Below are 18,428 nucleotides of genomic sequence, written 5' to 3'. Positions count from 1 at the left end.
AGAAGCAGTAGGTATGATCCTGTGATTGACTTTTGACTGCCACAGGGCAGTTAGCCCATGGAAACAAGAAAACATTTCAGGCTGGCTGTATTTCAGGTCTTTCTCAGAGCAGTCAGCATTGCAAAGTGTCATACATTGAACATCTCTGCTCTGCATTTGGAGGCTCTTTCATATCACCTTGTATCCTCAGGAAAATGAAAGAGAAATTTCACACTTCAGAGCATGGGCTGCATGGCATGTTGTGAGATTCTGGTACCACCTTTTCCCACCAATTTCTGTTAAGGGATCTGGACATTAAACAACCCTTTTTCTTAGTCAAGGTGTACAACTCTACCTTAGACTTAAGAAACTAACTTTCAGTCATGTTATACATAAGGTGATTGAAGGCTTATACAAGTTTTCTTCTGGCTGAGAAGGGACAGTGAAATTATTATGGTGGTCTGATAATCCGAATAAAGCTGAAAATCAGCTCTTTTATTACTTTTCCATTTACAGCTGTTGCCATGTCACTGGACAAGTAGACTTGGGAATATATCTTGATGTGAAATGGTGCAAGGAATGCAGAAGAAAGCTATACAGTTTGGTCTGTGTTCCATTGGACATCCATTTAGTTTCCTTTCTCTGTAGGAGATCTGTTTCTTAAAGTACTTCTTGTTCCTGAGAGTGTATAAGTTTGCAGTTGTTTTCAAAACATTCTAATTTGTACTTTATTAACATTTTCGTAGATATTGTTGAGTGTCATTACTGAAATGATTCAGCGCTCTAAAGAGCCCTGTTATGCAGTGAGCAAGAAAATGTTGCATCTGTTTTACCTACTGTTTTTTGGCTGCCTGTCCCTCAAACTTGTTTTTCTAAGGAGTGAAACTCTGCATGTTAGATTAATTACTGCACGTCAGTTCCTTAACTCTTGAAAAGGCTTGGATGTCAGCTATGCAAAAGTAATGAGATATGCAGTGATTTAGCCAAGGGTCCAAATATCTATTATGCATGTGCAGTTGAAATGACAATATAAAATGAATGTGGTGTTAATTGTTGTCTCTGTAGCAAGCCATGGGTTACTGTGTCCCCTCACACTGTTCACTTTAAATATGGTGGTGAACAATATTAATGAGCATCGATGGTCCAGGGACTTTAAAACTGTTGCCAATTCATAATTGCTGTTTGCCACATGTATTTACTTACACCTGTGCAAGGGTCAGCCAAAGTGATACCAGGTGAGTTAAATCCATTAACTATTTCCTTTTTCCTGTTGTTGTTGGGGCCTGACTTTGAAAACTTTGGTGGAACCTTTGCTGTTGCTGTAATTCACAGAGGAATTGGCTGTTTGTTTGTAAAAATTTTCTTCCTTAGGAGGAGGTCTGCTGCTGCTTCCACTTTGCCCTCTCAGGCTACAGAATGATCTCTTCCAGCACTGAGCCGTGCAAGTACAGGTGTCCCTTCTAATCGCGTAACAAGAATAACCAGATCTGTGTACATTTCCCCCTCTTTTTTTTTTTCTTTTAAAGCCTGAGACTGCAGCTGTGCTGAAGCGCACTGTTGAGGCTCTTATGGAGAGAGGAGCCATTGTGAGGAACCTAGAAAACCTGGGAGAAAGGTCTCTACCTTACAAAATCTCCAAGCACAAGGAGCGCCACAGAAGAGGAGGGTATGCATGATGCATTTTTCCTTAAAATCCTTTAAGTGCTACTTTAAAATGTACATAAGTAACTCTCATTGTTTGGTCTTCCTTGTGTTTTTTGGGAGCACACCTGTGATGTCTGTGGTCTCAGGAAGGTGTTGTGTGGCTGTTTGTGCGTGCGTGTGTTCCGCTTCAAGTGTTTTGTGTCTTTTATTGTGTGGTGTTGGCTTTTTGTTAGTGTTTAGTCATCGTGTTACAAGTAGCCTGAGTCCAGGCCTGCAGAACTACTTTCCCCAACATACACAATGTTATTTCGTTATGTCATTTTTACATAACTATTTTCCAAGACAGTCAGGCTGTCTACTGGTAAAAGTCATACTTAATCTGCTGGTTGCTAATTGGCAGGATTGATTCTTTTTCTGTAATGCATCTGAACTAAATGTTAATTACCATGTGTACGGTGTAAGACTCGCTTGTGTTGCTGATATGGTTTTTGTTCAAGATGTTAAAGATGACCGTGCGGTTTACAGGCAGTATGACAAATGTAAATGGAGCTGTGAATTGGCATCTGGGATGTCGGGCTTCCCCCGCGGAGCGGGAGGAAGGTGCTGCGGATCGCACCCCCTGCTCGCTTACGCCAGCGTGTTGTTGCTCCTGGAGGCTACCTCTGAAATGGATGCTGGCTCTGGCAAGGACAGAAATGTTGCTAGGCAACCCGCGCTGTGCTGGGGCTGCCGGCGGTAATCAAAATAACAATTAGCGACACGCTCCTCCTAATCCCTGTAATGCAACTGTGCCTAATCGGATGGTTGGCCAACCGGCCCACCTACCGTCTTCCTTGGCACTGGGGGAGGCGAGGTGACTCCAGAGGTGCTCCTCTTATGAAGCCCTTCTTGGATCATCTCCCCGGGGGTGGGCTCACGGTTTCACTCCCTCTTCTGAGGACCTCTTCGTTCTCCTGTGAAGTGGGAGTGGTGACAGCTGCCAGTTAAAGCAGACTGACAGAAAGGGTAGGTAGGGAAGGAAATCTCCACCACCTGCCTCTTACTTAACCAAAAGCAATGTGGTGGTGTGGCCGTGACCGTCTTGCGCTCCTGCTCTGTGGCGTCCTTCAAAATGTGGCTTGATCCTGCCAGTTTTGCATTTTAGGATGGAGGCCTACACACGGAAGCTAATCAAAGCCTTGTCTCAAGACAGAATTACTAATTACCTCATCCTTCTGTTGGAGTAGAAGCATTTTATAAACATTAAAGTCTTTTCTGACAGCTTCAGCAGAAGAAGGAGCTGGTGTTACTCTCCTTGCACAGGTGGGAAGCTAAGGCAGAGGGACTAAGTTCCACTCATTTTGGGTGCAGAAGTTGAGACTTTTAGCTTTTAGCTTTTTTTTTTTTTCCCCTAGAGTACTTAGCACTCTCTAACATTTCACCACTTCGGATGACAGTTTCCACCTGGCTTGGGTGGCAATACTTCTGTAGATCAGATCTTGGGTTCTTCAACAGGGAAACCAGGACAGGAGAAGACAGTAACCAGCATCGCAAGAACTATGTAGCAGAGATGAATAGAAGCCGTTTCTCCAGGGTATCTTTCAGACCTGTAAACTAGCTTAACTCATTTACTGTAGCAGATTACCTACTTAAGAAGCAGGACGAGGGGATCTTTAGACTGTAACCCTCTTCTTTGCAGAGTCTTCAGAGCAGACATATTTTGTGTTCTGAATGAGACAAGGTTTTGTTAGTAAATAATTGTGATCGTGTCTTGAAACACGGGCAGGAAGCCATCAGATTAATGTCACCATCGCTGTTCCTCCTCCACCTCCCAGTTCAAGTGTCTCTAAATATTTAGCAGTCATTCTGCTTGCCTTGGATTTGGATCCTCTGTATTTGGATATGACAGTTCCCTCCCCTAAATTGCTTGGCTTCTTGAAAGGGAGAAGTGATTGAGAGAGGGTACTGCAGGAAATAGTTGTTTTGTGTGCTTTTAATTAGAGAACTCAAATTCAGGAGACACAAGATCTTACAAGGGGAAGCAGCAGGCAGTTTCAGTACCTGGTAATGGGTGAGAATTATATTTCTGTGGATTTTGCTAGGGAGATTGCAGTTCAGTGTACAGGTATGGTGGATTCCTGGTATAGCATCCAATATTTTATATGGTCTGGAGGATAAGTTACTCAGGATATTAAACATAATCTAGGAACAGGAAGTGAAAAGTCAGTTCTTGATCCACCTTATAAAATCAGTCAGTTCTACTTTACAGCATCTGTAAAAAGTAATCTTTTTTTTTTTTAAAGGACAAAGTTAAAAAGGAAAAAAAAGGCTTTTCAAGATACCTCACTAAGCTGAATATACACCTGTACTTAAGAAGAAGTCCTAAAGTCTTTTTTCCTTCATAGCCAATTTTTAATTCTGTCTATGTTCCCTTTCTTAGCAGGTTGGTGTAGAGTGGTATATTGAGTAGTACGGAGTGTGTCACCTTTTCCTTAGTCTGGGCTTTTTCTGAAGTAACTGAAAGGGCTTCTGTGAGAGTGCAAATGATACTGTGTGTCTGGGGGGGTAGAGTGTTGAATCTTTCAAAACTTTTTTTTTTTTCCTTCTTTTAAAAAATATTTTTAAATTTTACTTTATTTTTTTTTTTAGTTTTGTGATTCCTAGCAGAGCTTTAGCTAGTTTAGTTTCCAGCAGTATGTAGATGGTTGGAGAGTTAGGATGTACGCTGGATCTGTTAGTTCCTTGGACCTCCTGGCTGGCAAATTATATGAAAACTAGTGGAACACAATATTTGTAGCAAAAAATTGTATGAAAATTAGTGCAGTACAATAGTCGTAGCATGGGTCACAGCTTACTAGCATGTCTCTTGGAGACAGCTCCAGTGACCACCACACAAATGGCATGGAATCCCCTCACCTGCGTGGGGTGTTTGCCTGAAAAACAAAACAAAACAAAGCAAACTTCCTCACCAGTGTAGTGAGCCTAGCTTTGCTCCCTTATAAAACTCCCAGTGCTATCCAGGTTGTGTCTCTTAACCTCAAATCAAGGGCCATCAGTAGGGCAGCACCAGTTATTCATGGGTCAACTGAGATGTGCTCTGTGGTATGCCCAGTAGTCATCCTTCTTCCAGAACTTGCTGTACGTTTTCTTCATTTAGTTAATTTCAATTTTTAATTGCAGTTCAAGTCTTTATAAGCATAAGTCTTTATGAGCATATCATAAAACTGAGTGATTGACAGTGAAAGGACACACAAGTGCCACATGCACAGCAAAGATACTGCTGGACTTAGCCAGGTTTTGGTAGTGTCTTTAGTGAACAGTAAAGAATTAGACTGGAAAATACCTATTCATAAGTCAATAGGGAGGATAGTTGTGTTCTTAATAAAGCTCATTTTCCACTCTGAGTCCTGTAGTGCTTCGGAATCATCTGTCTTGGATATACTGCATTACAGGCACATTACAAATTTAAGAATATCCAGGAGACTTTACAGAGAATGAGAATTTTACTGCCAATTGATCTGTAAAGCTGAGATTTTTCAAAGCCTTCTGCAGGGGATTGTGGCCCACAGCTGTCACTGGAATGAGCGGTTTTACTCTCCCAGGCAGCTTTGAAGACCTCAGATCGTACGTATAATTGACTTGTTTCTTCTCAGGAAATTATATTCACTGAGCAGGTGGTGCATGTGCATTGAGGGTATAATAAAACAAATTTAGGTCTTTCTCTTAAATGCATCTCTCTTGGCAGAAAACACCCTCCTTTTTTTAGAGACCTAATATTGACAGCTTTTGCATTTAAGTAATTATGAAAATAGTATGTTTCAGGAACTGTGTGACTCTGAAGAATCAAACTTTTAAATCACTGGTTTACTGGTATTTTAAACTGAAGTTGAATTAGCTACTAATTTACATTGATGGTATTAATTGCCATAGTAGAACATTAATATTTTGTTTTTAAAGTATTTAAGAGCCCTGATTGAAGTAACAGCTCACAACATTGTAACAAAATTGTAACAAATACTGTTCACTTTACAGATGAATAAAATGTAACAAGGACACATAGGTTCCAGTGTGGGTTAGGTATGTAAATTTAGTTGACGCATTGAGCCTGAGTAACTTGCCCATGGCCACCCTGTCTCTGAAAAAGCAGTGGAAGAATGTAAATAAGGATTACCAACTTCATCTTCTAATGAGCAATAGATTTGTGCCAAGTATTTGTTTTACCAGTCGCTACTTGTTTATCATTTTTAATGAGTTGTATTTAAACTGCTTTTAACATGATGCTTTTTTTTTTTTTTTAAATATTGTATTACATGTATCAGGAGGTGCTTATTTCTGGAACAAACAAAAGTGAACTGATTTAAATAAGATGTGTGCTAGTAAATGAATTCAAGGAATCTTAAACTCTGGATTTGTTTGCTGTTTAAGATGATACAGAAGCACTGAATTCCTCAAAACAACCTTCAAATAAAGGGTCCAGACTGGGGCTGGGTGATGACATTGCAGAGCCATTGCGCATACTTGGTCACTGCTAAACTGGAGAATATTGCAACTGCTTGTAAAATGATAGATCTCAGTAGCACAATCTGTGGGTTTGCACTTTGTGGCATACCTGTTTTCTTTGGCCTTGCCAGGCTATGCCTCAATCATATGCTTGTGACGCTTCATGCTTCAGGGCATCAGATAAAGGAGGTGGTTTGGGGGACGTTGGTGGTATGTAGGATATTTTTACTTTAGGGGAGATGGTACAAGGGTGGCTCCAAAACAGATCTTTACAAGAAATAAGATTTCAGACATTTCTTTGGGAAGGTAATGGCTCAAACTTTTTGCAGACCAGGAATCTATTAAACTGGAAGGAGCTATGACAGGAACTTTGGGGGGAAGAAAGTGCCCAGGTGTAACTGGGTTTTGAATACTGTGTATCTTGCTGTCCCTAGAGATTTGTTGTTAGTGATTTTGTTTCCCTCCAAATGTTGTTTCTATTCTTATTTTTGTAATCTCCATTGTAGAAAAGTTGATATACATCAGCCTCGTCAGTGCTCAGATTTAGTATGGTTTTGTAAATCAGTAGAGCACTGTGGCCTTTCTCCTCTATGTTTTTTTTGTGCACGTGTGTGCTTTCCCCTATTAAATCTACCTGTAATATAGTAATGTTTTTAGACATTACTCCCTACATTTTTATTATTTCATATATTTATTTGTGAGTTCTCCAGCTAAACTGTGCATAATTCTGATTATTCATAACAATTTCCATGTTCTATTTGTCAGTTTTTCATTGCCTTGTTTTTTTCCCTTTCAAATTTGATCTTGAAAAGATGGCAATTTTCTTTTGTTATTTGCTTGCTTGTCTCTTAATCTTTTTGTTTTGCTGTTCACTCCCAGTTATCTCATCAGCGCACTTGTTCTCTGAAATAGCACTCAGGTCTTACTTTTGTTCTTGCTGAATTATATTTTGGGAGCTTATTTTAACACCCGGATGGGGAATTTTCTGTAGGAGGTGTGCAGGGACCCTGGTGATTGCCAGGGTCCACTGAGGAGCTCAGGATATATACTGATAGCATCTAATGGGATCAGGAGTCAGAAAATCCATGCTGCAGTTTTAGTTGCGCTGCGGACTTGTTTGTGCAATGGGGGAAAATGGCAAGGCAAGGACGTCCTATCCCAAGGATGCAGCATGATGAACTCAACTTGGCTCCCAGGCCCTGCAGCGCTGCGGTTACTCCCCAGCAGCTGGGAGCACCAAGCTTCAGTACCAGCTTCCCCTCTGCTATGGCGGGGAAGGCTTGGAGGCCGTCCTGGCCCTCCCCCAAATCACTCCCACCTCCTCTGGGTGGTTTAGGGTCTGAAGCGGTTGGCCTTCTCACGGGAGCACCTTGTGTTTTGCCTTCGTTCTATGGCACGTGGCGTAACGTTGCTTTGCCAAAGCGTGTGCTCAGGAAAGGGGACTTGACTCTCTCTCTCGTTTCTTGGTGCCTCAGTGGCCTAATATGCAAGGAATAGATAGTTATTAAGAAGAGTATTTCAGTAATTGAGCATGATGTTGTTTAAGACATTTGAATGTTTTGGAAACATAGATATGTAAATTACATTACATGTTCAAACTTTTCCTCTTTCCATAAAATATCTGAGCTTAGGAGCTGTACTTACACAACTTATTTTTAAACAAGCAGCTTGTGGCAAGATAGTATTCCATGTGGAGAAGGGATGCTGAACTGAAGTGTCTTCTAATAACCCACATTGTCTGGATACAATTTTATTTACTTTATTTGTAAGAGTAAAAAAATAGTTACTCATCAGAATTGTGCTTTGGAGTGTTTACAAGTTTTAAGAACCCTTCTCTTCTCTCCACCCCCTAGTAAACTACAAACTATTACATAGTTAAAGGACTTCATCCTGCAGATAAATGTACCGATATGTTTAGCTTCACTCAGGTAGACTTTCTTGATGATTTTCATGGCTATTGAAGACCAAAGAGGAGGAAAGAAAAACAGATGAAAGGGGTTGCAAACTTTCCTTTCTTAATACCACCGAACTAAATTTATAGCTAATGTACAGCCTGTGCTCTTTGTTTCTGTTCGGTTTTTAGAATCTTGATCTGTTTCAGCAAAAAGGAGTTCTGGGTCTGTAATGCACTTGAATGAGAACAAAACCAGTTTGAATATTTGAGTATTACGCACATTTGTAGTATTTTCTGCTAAATTGATTGTCTTCTTCCACTAGATGGGGCTTTCTTCATTGATGAGTTGAACCATCACTTTTCCTTCAAATGCTTTTGTCCACATGCACATACATGTAAGTGTGGATGTGCTTCAAGTATCAGAGCCCTGAAATAGTTGGGTTTTTTTCTTCCACCTGACCAGTGGGAGTGCAATTTGCAATTTTGATGCTTTTCAGAAGAAATGGCACTGTGCAATAGTTTGTGATGTTGAGGCACACTATCATTTTCTGATGCACTAAATTCTGTAGCATCCTTGTGCGAGCACATTGATTAAATGTGATGGCCGCTCTCAAATAGTGGTCTTAGTGGGATGGGAATCAGTCACTATTTTGTTTTTCTTCAAGCTGTAAATTATACAGAATTAATACTTGCTGTGTAACTTCAGCCCTTCTTATAACAGTTTTGCAAACTTTTCAAATGCTGCCTAGTGAGCATTTCAAATACTCCAAAGAGATCAGGCTGGTTTCTCTTTTGCAGTGTAACATTTTTTTTTTTATTTTTCTGCAACGCTGCAAAATGTCTTTCCATTATTTAATTAGCTTAATAACAGGCATCTATGTGTAGAATTTGGCAAATGAAATTTCTGAAGAGTGTGGATGGTAAAATGTATTTTTCCCCAAAGTACTCACTCATTATTGATTGTTTGCGTCATTGCTGTGGCACAGTCTAGTTACCAAGGTACCAGCTTTTGGTTTTGATCTGGTACTTCCCTGTTGCTGTCCTTGTGGTTTTCAAGGGACTTCCTTCTATTCCTTATGTATTTTTTAAAAGCTAAAAGTAACATGTGTACTAGTCCTTCCAGCTACAAAGTGATAATTTTTCTGAGCATGAATTTGCCTGCCTGTCCTGCTGAGGAAGGGTAGCTACCACAAGAGTTGAGAAGAAAAGCAAACTATTTCTCTTCAGAACAATGCAGTGGTCCCAAAGATTTAGTGATCATTCAGGTAGAAAAAAATTTTATATAGAATTACCTTAATGAGAACGAATGTCCAGCTGCTCTCACAAGTGCCGCAGCTTGCTTTCCTCCAGGCAGTTTCCTGTTTCCCTGTTCAATGCTTCACCTCTACCTGTTCATCAGAACATTTTCTTTGTTTTGTGTCTTCCACCTCCCCACTGGGGAAGCTTACATATGCTTACTGCCACTATGTGAAGGAGAAATTTAAGCATACAGGTATTTTGTGGGCACAACCATGGGACCACATAGCCTCTTCCAAGTCCACCATACACGTGCTTTTCCCTTGGCTCCCCAGGCTGACAAAGTTCTGTTACAGGAGGATTTAAAAGTGAGTTTTGATCCAGGTACTTTTCAGGGTTCTTTGAAGTCCTAGACTGTCCATTTGAAAGCAAAATATTTGAGTATCCTTAGGACTCAAATTTCAAACAATATCTGGCTTGAATATGTTAAAAAGGATAAATGAAACCTGGCTTTTTTTCCCTCTATTTTTTTTTTCTTCTCTCATATGCAAAGTCATGTCCTCCTTTATTTGAGATCATATGATATTTTAATTTTTTTTTCAGTTAATGCATTGTTTTAGTATGTTTCAGTTTGCTCTCCTGTATTTAAATCATCCTTCTATTTACAGTCGAGCAGAATGACAAAAATAACTGTGGTTTCGTAGTGAATCGGTGGAATTTTCCTGCATTTCTCCCCTGATGACTTGGCTGACTCCTAGAGAGCCTAAATGCTTTTGCATTTTTGCTTGCAAGAATGAGGTGGTTTCCCTCCTGCATTCCTGTATTTTTCCCTATCTTTAAGTCTCACTGGGATTTGGGTTTGTTTACTACACAAACAGTAGCTACAGCATTGCGTATCGGGTCATAGATCACTGCCTGAAATTAAGGTAGCTGCATGCCTTATTGAGGATGGGTTAAAAAAACCCCACTGCCTCGTGACAGCTGATTTAAATGTGTATATCTGGGTGGAAGGGGTTCCAGATCTCATCAGGGATTACATTGTCAATTGTGTTTGGTTATTACCTTTGCAGCCATTAGTTTCTTCTCTTTCTTTAATGAAGAAATAGTATTTTTTACGCTGGCCCTCCTTTCCTGCTTTCTTTTTTGGCACAGGAAGGCGATCGTTGCTTGTTAACGTTGAAGAGTGGTGGTTGTTTTTAAAAATTCACATTGTCCCCAATTGCTGCAGTTTTGTATGCTCGGATAAAATACCTATTCTGCGAGGAGTCATAAAGATATGCTGTAACAGCTCATCCTCCCATCCCCCCCTTCTCCTTCAGTTATCAACAGTGCGTCAGTGGAAATTTCCACCCTTTGCTAATGTGAGAGAAAGCACAAAGTTGCAAAGCAGCCTTTGGAGAAAAAAAAAACTATTGCCATTTTAGGAACACAACGAAAAGCAGCATACGACTTGCAAGCAGAAATGAAATTAAATTCTTGAGAAGTGGTGGGACTAAAACAGCGCAGCAAAGGGAACAAATGCTCTTGCTAAAGGAAAGGGGCATGAAAGTGGTGGTGGATCACCAGCTAGAATTTCTCCCCCGATTCTCCTTTCTGTTAGTTGCAACTGTGAGAGGATTTGGAAGGCTCCTTCCCAAGAAGAGTTAAGTGTCATCTGTTAAATTTACCAGTGGCTTTTAATGGCTTTAACAGAAAATATGACTTTCCCTTTTTAAGGGATGTGCATCCTTCAGATGTTGCTGTGCAGTATTTCTAATGAATTGTCCAAGCTTAAAAATTGTTTCTCTCCCTAAACTTTTAACCAGGTGGCATCTCTTAATTCTGGAGACCAGAAGACGGTAGGCAGTTCAGTTTTCCAAATATATTAAGCCAAATCCTGTTCCCCATTGAAGCCTGTGAGGGTTTGTGAGGAGAACTGAACCCACCAGAGTTTCTTCAAATTCTTCTTGAGGCAAGGTATGCCTGTAGCTCTCAGTAGCCCTGCTGCAGTCAGAGGAGCAGCACCTTCACTGATGTGACCTGGCACTGGTCCCTTGGCTTCAGTGACGCTCGGCCACAGCCTGCACCAGCTGGGCATCTGTTCTGGAGGACTTGTTGCTTCAGTATGGGCTGTGGGGAGATTTTTTGCCATCAGACCCCTCACATACAAGAATTCAGTGCTTTAATCTGGTCTTTCTGAAAAAGACTTCAGAGACAAATTGTGGCTATTAATGCAGGTACCTGTGTAATAGCTTCAGGATTAGGATGTCTGGCTAAGGAGAAGCATCTTCGCCATGTTTTCCACGGGTGGATTCCACCCCTGTGCAGTAATCCAGCACATGCTGCTTGAGTCATTTCTGGCCTGACAGGTCTCCTCTGTGTGTAATATTTTTGATGTAACACATTTAGTTGGATGAAAATGAATGCCATGCAGCATGAAGAACATGAGTGTGTCTGTTGTTCATGACCCCATCTCCTTTATCTCCTGTTCAGACTCCCAGTTCAACTTCTGGTCTTGGGGACTTACCCTCCAAGATTATCTCTATGAAGATGGACTGTGATGCTCACACTATAGTTGACTTAGTAAGAATCCATACCTCTTGCAGAAAAAAGTCCTCTCTGTTAGGTACAGTTTTTAAATCAAACTGGGATGCTTGATCCTGCTTGGGTAATATGACTTCATTTAAGGGATATCACTTTCAGGTTATACTGATGCTTCATGGGGTGGTGTGCTTGAGTGGACTAGGAGGAAAGGGGAGCTTTAATAAGAGGATGTGTAAAGATTAAAATGAAATAGCTAGGTGGGAAGTGCTGTGCTGTACATTTAGCTTTTAAATTACTGATAGTCTTGGAAATGAGGTGAGTGCTTAGTTCTCTTCAGTAGGATTTCTGAGACAGTTGCAGTGTCTTTTTACTGTAGTGTCATTAGTGCCATGCCAAATGCAGACAAAGTGATAAAAAGTGTTCTGGTTACAGCTCTGTTGACAATGCTGGTTCATTCACAGTATTTCAGGGGAGGAGGGATGGCCAGTGACATGGCTCACTTGTTTTTTGCATTAGTATGATGGCTGGCACTAGGTCCCTCATAACTTGCAGGAAAAGCAGACATAATGTTGCTAATGAATTTAAGGTACATCTCGTGTTAAGAGACAGGATCTGAATTTGCATATCTGAGATTAAGTTAATGTGCAGTGTGTAGTTGTGTCCTGTGTCTGAAATGGGGCTCATGAGGTGCAGTAGACTTCTGTCCTGGTTTCAGCTGGGATAGAGTTAACTTTTTTTCTAGTAGCCGGTACAGTGTTATGTCTTGGATTCAGTATGAGAAGAATGTTGATAACACACTGATGCTTTCAGTTGTTGCTCAGTAGTATGCTCAGTCTACTAAGTCAATGGTTTTTCAGCTTCTCATGCCCAGCCAGTGAGAAGGCTGGAGGGGCACAAGAAGTTGGGAGGGGACACAGCCAGGGCAGCTGACCCAAACTGGCCAAAGAGGTATTCCATACCATGTGATGTCATGCCCACTATATAAACTGGGGGGTGTTGGCCCGGGTGGGGTGGGGGGGTGGGAATGGATCGCTGCTTGGGAACTAACTGGGCACCAGTTGGTGAATGCTGAGCAATTGCACTGTGCATCACTTGTTTTGTATATTGCAATCCTTTTATTATTATTGTCATTTTATTATTGTTGTTATTATCATTATTAGTTTCTTCTTTTCTGTTTTTTTAAACTGTTCTTATCTCAACCAACGAGTTTTACCTTTTTGCTTCTGATTCTCTCCCCCATCCCACTGGGTGGGGGGGAGTGAGTGAGCGGCTGCGTGGTGCCTAGTTGCTGGCTGGGGTTAAACCATGACAACCTCTTTGCTTGTTTGGGTGTACTGGAGTTTTAAAAGCCTCTTGCAAAGTTATAGTTGAGCTCACGAAGAAGGTGCAATTCGTCAGCAAAGGAATTTATTGTAGAAGTAACCTTGATGACCTAAGATATTAATGGGGAGTAACATTCTCCTTCCTGTAGGTAGGCAGTTGGGTCAAAGATAGCTGTGTGGTGGACACGAAGTGCTTACCTGGAGCAGTATGCTTTATACATGCTGTGCATGTGTGGAAGTAAGACCTTTTCAGTCCCACCAAGGTCAGCACAACAGTATGGTCACCAAGTGCCAACTGTGCAAGTGGGTATTGCCTGTATGTGGCTTCTGCTCCAACCCTCAGGTTGAAAATTGAAGCTATGTTCATATCAGAGATGTGCCTAATTTGGGATAAGTCCATCTCCTTGGGTTTCTTTTGCTGTTTGTTTTTTTTTTTTTATTTTAAATTTCCATTCAGCTCTGAAGCAGAACTTTAAAGGCAGAAATGTGCCTGTATATATATAAGCTTGAGATGTTTCACATTGACATCTGGTTCCCAAAGAAACAATGCTGTGAATTTGAAGAAGGAGGATGCATGTTGTAACTGAAATGAATGTGCCACCCTACCTTCTTTTTTAAGACTGTTCAAATCAAGGTGTAGAAATGAATGGAACAGGTCAAGAAGAGTAAGCTCTCTTTAATCTCCTTGGGTAAGCAATGCTGTACAACAAAGAAAAGTTGAGGGTGAGCCTGCTTCAATTGAAGTTTTCTTATTTGAAATCAAGATAATACTGAGCTTTTATTTCAAACCACTTGGTACTAAAATACAAGAAAAAATTAGAAAATTTCACTTAAGAAATCCCACAAAACAGTTACTTCAATTAAAGTTGTTGCAGTACAGGTATATTTTTTTATTGTGTATATGTTTCTCATTGCAGGTATTTTTTGATAGACTTAGAGGGCCCACCTTCGATTGTATCGACCATGATGGATCATTTAGGACGTGATATTGATGTAATTAGACGTGCTTTTATAAAGCATCCTGTATCAAAGACAGAAGAATGCAGTGGCATAATTCCAGTCAACTATGAAGATAAACTAATTGCGAAGAAGAAGTGAATATTCCAAATAGCACGTTTGAAACTTTTAAAAAACCTTTTTATTCCTACTTCCGCAAAAAATTGTGATAACTAATGTCCATCAAAACCAATCAGTTTTGGCCATGTTTTGTGTGTGGTATAGTACACTATCTTAAGTTATTGTAACATTCGAGGTTTCTTTTTGTTTAAAATAATTTGAATAGACTTAATCTGTATGCTTATCTTGATATCTGACAACTTGAAAATTGATTTTCTTCTCTCTTCTCTTCGAGCATTACATTGATAATGAAGATTTATCCATCATCAGAATGCTAAAAATAGCATTCTTTTGCAAAGACAGATTACTTCAGAATATGTATATTTACATAAGAGATTAAGAAGTCTACAGTGTAAATATAGCAGTATAGGATGTGATTTGTTGGAGTTTTTTTGATTTGTTGGAGGTGGGGTTTTTTGTTTTTGGAAAAAGATAATAAAAGCGTGATTAAAAATAAAACTTGACTCATTTTTTAAAAGCAGAAAAGGTGCAAGAAAAAATAACTTACACTGCCAAAAACCACGTCATACTTCTTTCTTTAAGGTAATAAGTCTGTTCAAATTACAGGTAAAAAATTGGTCTCTATAGAAAAGGCCAGAAACTTCCAGGCAGCAGGTTAGAGAATAACCATGCTTATATAGGAACAGAAGGATAAAAGACGCTATGTTTTACCATCAGCTAGATCCAGGTGGACTCAAACTGAGAAAAACGTCAGGGCAAAGGTCTTAATGTATATTTTGTCTTTGTTTTGCTCTTGTGAAAACCAGAGAAAAAGCAATGCATGTGTAAGATGACATTAATGTAGTATGACCTGCAGGTTGGAAATAAATTCAGTAGTTTCTGGAGTGTGTCCATATTTTCCCCCATGCTACTGAAGGAATGCGCTGGCCATTTCTCCTTCCGAAGGAGAGTGTGTGTGGATAGTTATTTCTGTAGAAGAAAGTAAGTTGACACTGATACGTTGTTATGCAAAGAGGATATTCTTTACTTGAATGAGCTTCATCCAGAAGCTGCCTCCTCTGGCACTGCAGCGTTGTGCGTTGCCAAAGGGAAGGCCAGTCCAGAGGCCAAGGTCAGATTCCCAGAGACCCGTGACAGGTCTCGTTGGTGTGACTACTCTCCCGCATGCTATTTCATCATGCATTTGTCCCTCTTTTTGGTGGAGGTAGCTGAGTAATTGGGGGGAGGGGTGGGGGATGCTGCTTTTTTCCTTGGATGCAGAAGTTTGTGGGAGGAAGAAACCAGTGTTTCTTCTGAGTATCTTTTTTAAAGGAAAAAGTGAATTAGAAAAACAAAGGAGGAAATGTTCTTTCTGTGCATCTTTATTTAGGAGACATGAATGCATGTGGGGTTTGGGGTTTTTTTTCTGGTGTTTTTTCTTTTTTCTGTTTTTAAATCTGCTTTTCTTTTTAGAGCAGACTCACATTTTGTCTCTTCTTTCCTGGAGAAAATGTTGGGATAATAGAGAGAATGCACTACATGCTTACTGAAGCCGGATTTATATTAGGTGTGCTTCTTTTTTTGTAGTTACTGCCAGTTTTGATCCTGTGCTGCGTGCACTGGTGCCTGCTCCAGGAAGAGCTTTTCTTATCAATGATTTTTGCTTGTAGGACAGACCTTCCTTCCATACGGGTGTGAGCTTAGCCAGGAGGAGCTGTAGGTTTGTAAATCTATGCCACAGGTTTGGCTCCCTGAGTTGCCCTATCTGATGGGCTGCTGAAAATTCAGATTCACAGTGTAAAAAGTGCAAACTACCAGTAGGGAAATACAGAATGCTTTAAAGAATGTGTTTTACTCAAAAGTTTCTCAGAAGCTTTTCTTAAATAGAAAGTGAACAGAAAACCTATAGTTTAAAGTTACTTTGCCTTTGGCTAGAACTTCAGGCCCTAGATTTCATTTGAGTAGAAAGGAGAATGTATAAGCTTTCAACTTCACAAAATGAAGAAGATTGTCAACAGAGGCTGTACACGTGTAAATGTTGTATGTTTGTCCTTATTCAATTTCCTTTAGCATAGTATTAAATTTTGCATTTAATTTGTTCCAGTTTCTAGGTTGATGCCTGCATTCAGTAGGAAAATCCTAGATGCTCATTAGAGGTGAGACCATCAGCTTATTAAATATGAACAATATTGTGAATGATGACCTTTGGCCAGTCAGACATTCATACCCCTCTTTTCTGTGGGGCCCATTTCTGATCTTAACAGAAGATTGATGGATGTCAAAAGCAGAAGACTTGGGCTCCTGAGTCCATCTCGTCCCAAGAGCGGATCAGCAGTAATGCATCTCTTGGAGCCACAGCTGATCCTGTTTTCTGAAGTACTGAGTGTGTGGAGGGGAGTGACTGACAGTTGTCTTTGCCTTTGGGATAGAAACACTGACCACTGAAACCAGTGGCCACAAGCAGAGCTGTGCTTGCTGGACTGGTGCGTGGTTACATACGCACTGGTGCTTTCTCAGCAGCAGGATTTATTTATAAAAGGTTTGCTGAATAGCTGGCTCTCAACTGGATGTACTATTTTCTTCATAATTGATAGTTTCTAATATGAACATTTTTTATTTTTTTGTTTTAATAGGGGGTGGGGTTGGGGAGGCTAAGGAGGGAGTTTTGGGTTGCAATTTGTTTAGCTCAGTCAGCCACCCAGACTGGTAGTTAGCTATTTTGGGAAGCTAATGTATAACAGTGTGTGTCTTTTCTCTCAATAGTTGTAAACGCAGGAATGGACATTGGAGTGTATCAGAAGATTTGAGCAGTTCTGGGTTTGAGCAAACAGTCTGAGTTGTGTCATGGAAGAAAGCGAGTAACTGTACCCTGAACAATCATAAATTGTCCCTGCAGAGGAAGGGAAACCTTAGCACGTCTTTCAGATGTGTTTGCCTTTTTGATCGTCGATAGCTGGTTTGTCCCACTGGGCTGTGAGCGACTCTTGATCTCCAAGAATAAAATTTCAGGATACTATGTGGTGTCACTGGAGAGCCAGAAGAGTCTGTGCAGCCAAACAGTGGCCAAATACCTAAAATGTCAAACTCTGTTGGCATTCCCAAAGGCCTAACCAGTTTGAATACCAGTACTTTAAATTTTGTTTACCAAAGAATCCAATAGTGAAGCTCTTCAACCCTTCCTGAGATTATGTTCCCGAGTGTATAAAATAAGTAGTTTTATGCTCCTAGATACTCTGGTTTTCTTGTTTGTGGATTGTGGAGATACACAGAGTTGGGTAACTATTAAAATAACAACTGGTAGTTCTCCTGGCTCGGAAATGTTTTCTCTTTTTCCATCTTAACCTTCAGCAAACAAATGGGCACAAGTGGTTTTATGGTGAAGATCTTGGGTATGTCTTCAGGCACTCCGTTTTCCTGATCTTGCCTCTCTTTCTTAGCTGAATCTTGCACTCTGGAGGTTTCTTCAGCAGACTGAAGGCACTGCACCGTCAAAGCATTCTGTTTGCAGAGCGCTTGGTGTGATCACTGGCTTGACCTCAGGAAGTTTGTGCATGCAGGGATTTGGTCCCATGGACGAGAGTGCATCTGCTGTGCAGCTGACTGATGGTGTGAACGTAAAGAATTTCAGGATCCTCAGTGTTAGCAGAATATTTCTGTCACTAAATGTTTTAATGGCACTCTGAAAATCATTTTTCAGCTGGTCGTCTACTTCGGAGCTGTAGGCTGAGCTGGGTACAACAAGCACACAGGGATGTATTGCTTTGGAAGTCATCCGAGGAGTAATTAGAATGGCACCAGTAGACATGACTCATGGGCTCCTACTGTTGAATCTAGGCTTTGATCACTGAAACACATCACCTGTCCCTTAATGAGATCAGTTGCTGTTTAGTAAGTTGCTACACTCTGTCATGAAGGAAGTCTTTAAAATTTAAAGCAGTGCTGTTGGAGTCACAGAAATTTCTCTTAAGACATGACCAGTCTGCCACACATTATTTCTGCTCAGAGGAGCTCCTAGGATCTGTCCAGCACTGCCAGTGTCTCCAGCATAAATATTCAAGAATCATCAGGCAAACCCCCCCCAGATATTTTGAACTCGTGGCATGTAATCATGGGCTTAAAAATCATGAGTATTGTTTAAAATATGAGGTTCTCTTTATTGGCCTTTTAGATTTTGTGATTCACTTTTTTCAAACTTTGTTGCTGGCATGATTTTCATGTAACATCTGAACTGAGGAGCTCTCAGAAAAACACAACTATAGCAAATGAGATGCTTGATAAATTCATTGGGACTGGTG

General features: G+C 40.5%; 1 protein-coding gene and 1 long non-coding RNA gene across 2 annotated transcripts in view; both read left to right on the top strand.

Annotated features, from left to right (window-relative positions):
• MRPS6 (mitochondrial ribosomal protein S6) overlaps nucleotides 1-15,038 on the top strand; it is a 47,472-nt gene extending 32,434 nt beyond the window's left edge. Inside the window, exons 3-4 of the mRNA XM_075034800.1 lie at nucleotides 1,506-1,645; nucleotides 13,995-15,038. Coding sequence (XP_074890901.1) covers nucleotides 1,506-1,645; nucleotides 13,995-14,175 — 321 coding nt within the window. The 3' untranslated portion in view covers nucleotides 14,176-15,038. The remainder of the gene's footprint in view (nucleotides 1-1,505; nucleotides 1,646-13,994) is intronic.
• A 1,188-nt stretch (nucleotides 15,039-16,226) lies between these two features.
• LOC142034018 (uncharacterized) lies at nucleotides 16,227-17,437 on the top strand. Its single transcript, XR_012651428.1, has 2 exons — nucleotides 16,227-16,289; nucleotides 16,398-17,437. It is a non-coding gene; the product is annotated as an uncharacterized LOC142034018 (long non-coding RNA).
• Nucleotides 17,438-18,428: the final 991 nt, after the last annotated feature.

This window comes from Buteo buteo, chromosome 8 (genome assembly GCF_964188355.1).
Source record: "Buteo buteo chromosome 8, bButBut1.hap1.1, whole genome shotgun sequence".
NCBI classification, from domain to species: domain Eukaryota; kingdom Metazoa; phylum Chordata; class Aves; order Accipitriformes; family Accipitridae; genus Buteo; species Buteo buteo.
Note: the sequence above shows the minus strand (reverse complement) of the source record. Positions and strands in the feature narration are given on the sequence as shown.